The 3,318-nt window shown below is 32.9% G+C and overlaps 1 protein-coding gene across 1 annotated transcript; it reads right to left on the minus strand.

Moving 5' to 3' along the window:
- Positions 1-213: 213 nt before the first annotated feature.
- On the minus strand, positions 214-1,859 carry LOC102588388 (GDSL esterase/lipase 5-like). Its single transcript, XM_015312921.1, has 4 exons — positions 1,685-1,859; positions 1,372-1,587; positions 996-1,260; positions 214-466 (listed from the first exon to the last, which is right to left on the minus strand). Exons 1-4 carry the CDS (start codon positions 1,832-1,834, stop codon positions 225-227), a joined length of 873 nt encoding a protein of 290 aa, XP_015168407.1. The 5' UTR covers positions 1,835-1,859; the 3' UTR covers positions 214-224.
- Positions 1,860-3,318: the final 1,459 nt, after the last annotated feature.

Here is a 3,318-nt window from a genome sequence, read left to right on the forward strand (position 1 = left end):
TACATTGCATCATTGCAACTTATTTCTCAACTTTGTTCAATCATGAACTGAGATATGAAGTCGTCTCACTAAATCTAAAGATTGTGTCTTCATAAATCGAACACAAGATCAGAAATAATAGTAAAGATCCAGCTCCTTATCATCAACTTTTACATTTATTTATTTTCTTTCATGTATCATATCGTAAGCATTAACAGAAGTATTCCACCTATGCCACCATCAGGTTATGTTGAAAGTTCAAAAAAGGATTTTAGGTTGTAAGGTGCTACAACGTCTGGAGTTCCATTCCATAATAATTCCGTGTATTTTTGGTAGGCCTGCTCACTGGGATGAACAGAGTCGAAAAACAAGTAATCTTTCACATTTTCACATAACTCGTACTCTTTTGCCTGTCTCTTCCCTCCACAGCTAGGAATCCCTCGAAATGGACCCGTTCCACAACAAGCCGTCTCTGATATTTTCAAACCTAAACAAAACAGAACAAAATCATAAGTAAATTGAGACAAAGGAAACATTCTTTATATAACAACCAAACATTTGACTGTATTATTCTCTAAATAGTTTGTGTGATTTCATTTTGTTATGATTATTGCATCTACATTCTACTCTGTTAGCAGAGCCATGAAATTTCTGCTACAGTGTTTGAACTGAATAGAAATAGACAACCTATATATGATTTATGTTTCATCTTTCTATGATCAATTCCAATTCTTTATTTTACTTTATTGAAGGTTTCTCATGGGGCGGACAAAATCTAGATTCGCACCATGAAGTTCTACATTGGGGGTAATCCGCTCCTTAACAAAGGCGACTTCAAACCATTGCTCGAACCTGAGACCTCTTGTTAAAGATAAAAGAATACTTACCACTCCACTAATTCCTGTTGGTACTTATAGTACTCTTGGTATAATAGTTATTCTTTCATAAATCAGCGGTGCCCAATATATAATCAAACATATAAATACTTGATTTGAGTTCAAAGAGATAGAACACACCATATTTTGTTGGATTATCAATGCTATCTGCCAATACTTTGAAGAAGTTGAATACTGTATACTTAAATCCAGGCAATTGCTTCTCTAGTTTTTTGAGCATTTCTGGGAGAGCTGAATTGAACATTTTGGCCAAATTTGTGGCCTTCTCCATGCAACTCCCATTTGTAACTCCAATTTGAAGGTTGAGAGGTCTCATTAAAGGGAGACAACCTAATGGACCCAAATTAAGCATCACAAACTTTCTCCCTCCTTCCTTATAAATTCCCTGTTGCATTCATAACAAAGTACAAAGAGTTAGCCTAACTTGTCCATTTGACACGCCTAGATAGAACCATTACTAGTAAATTAAATCGAAAGATAAATATTACCTTAAAACAGAAGTCAAGTTGCCCATAATCATCTGTATATATTCTGTATCGGAATATGGAAAAGTCGAATTTGCTAATAAAGGGGCAAAGAAATCATTAGTGCCAGTGCTAAAAATATATACAGCATTGGAGAGAATCTGTTTGGACTCTGTTTCACCCACTTTCTTCTTCAACAGTTGCGCCACGTTTTGGAAATACTTCAACTGTGTTTTAAGATCTATAACCTGTCAAATGGAAACAAACATTTCATAAAAAGTTGATCTAACTATCAAATTGAAACAAGAAATATTGTGACTTACAAAGCCACGTACTATTGGTAGCAGTGGTGTTGATGTAATTATTATTTCCAGGATCAAAAACTGAATCCCCGAACACGAAAAGGGAAGCTTGATGAGGTCTTTCATGGCACACAATTGTGGTGGCAAAATGTGCTACCAAAACAAAGATGCACAAGCTTGAGATCAAAGCCATCAGAGTAACTTAATTGTGAATGAACAATTACTTGGATATATTCGTTTGGTTTATATTTGCATAGTATATATATATAGTACTAGTGATGTGCAGAATGATTAAAAAAATACTTGTGTCAGCATCCACTCTATTGAAAGAGTCGGTTTATTTTTCAATGAATTGAAGGAGTGTTGGCTGGTTGACAATCATTTAGTTAGTAAACATGGAGATGTTTACTTGGCCTACAATTAAGAAATTGACCCACAAAAGAGCAATTTTTTTTTACTTTTAATCTTGCTATTTGTCACTTCATCAATTATTGTTGTGAACTAATCTCTTTCTTCAATGTAGAGTACAATTATATACTTAATCCATTTTTACTTATCCAATTTTGACTTGACACATTCACATTTTGAATATACTGTAAATTCATTGTTTTGGAAATTCATATATTGAGAAATGACTATAGTAAATCATGAACTAAAATGATAAATTATCTCTTCATTTTCTAAACTCGACAAGCAGTAGGCACATTAGAGAGAAGTTTACCCTAGTGCATAAACTCTCCTGTATTGTTTGTGGATTATTACAAAGTTTACCCTTTACCACTTGAAAGATAACGATAGGGAGTTTCCGTGTCATTATAAATAAAAAAGACATTTTACATAAATGTGTCATTTAATTTATCTTCAATTTGTATTTATGTCCTTCAACTTTGATGTGTACAAATAGGAATTTAAACTTGTATAAAATTAAAGAAGAATATACATACGCGTCCTAAGTGTCATAATACTCGTGTGACGCCACATAGGATGCAAATTGTCGTGTATGACGTCACGTACGAAGCATGTGTCTACTTGTTAAAGTTGTACAAATTTATGTGTCTACTTGTGTACACCTAAAATTTTAAGACATAGGCATCGGCTGAGACCAAATTAAAAAACACTTTTATGCATTAGGCCAAAAAAAAAAAGGAAGCGTTTTTAGAACTTATTTTATAAAACAATGGAAGCCTTTTAGTATTTTTGCTTTTTCACCTTCCCTTCGATCTTTTGTTTGATTTCTCTCCCTTTTATACATCAGACAGATAGTCGTATCTCTTTAACAATTAAAAATTAAAACGTTCATTAAAAAATTCTTTTGAAAAAGAAATGCATATTCCCTAAAGAAAATCAATTGAACGAAGCACTTGAGGCCACATGTCCCAAAGCTTATTATTTGATTTTAATACAAATCAATAGTACTCCTTGTTAGGATCGTAAATAAATTAGGTGTCATGCGAAAGCTAATAAAGCAAATCTTAATAGTCCACGAATAAAAAGACAGACGAGAAATATATCAAAAGACACAATGATTTAACGTGGTTCGGTCAACAGACTTACGTCCACAAAGGAGATTAACAATCCAATATATATATATATATATGTATGGGAGTACAAAATATAGAGAGAAATAACTTCAATTAATTCACTCGGAATAGGATGTTCACACAAGTGATAACATAT

This window comes from Solanum tuberosum, unplaced genomic scaffold, assembly GCF_000226075.1.
Source record: "Solanum tuberosum cultivar DM 1-3 516 R44 unplaced genomic scaffold, SolTub_3.0 scf00222, whole genome shotgun sequence".
Taxonomy (NCBI): domain Eukaryota; kingdom Viridiplantae; phylum Streptophyta; class Magnoliopsida; order Solanales; family Solanaceae; genus Solanum; species Solanum tuberosum.

What these genes read in the sequence shown, in the direction of transcription:
- LOC102588388 (XM_015312921.1), bottom strand. Translation starts at nt 1,834, where the DNA reads ATGGCTTTGATCTCAAGCTTGTGCATCTTTGTTTTGGTAGCACATTTT. An exon ending in ATAATTACATCAACACCACT is followed by an intron (nt 1,588 to 1,684) that starts GCTACCAATAGT and finishes TCCATTTGACAG; the next exon opens with GTTATAGATCTTAAAACACA. An exon ending in TTATGGGCAACTTGACTTCT is followed by an intron (nt 1,261 to 1,371) that starts GTTTTAAGGTAA and finishes TGAATGCAACAG; the next exon opens with GGAATTTATAAGGAAGGAGG.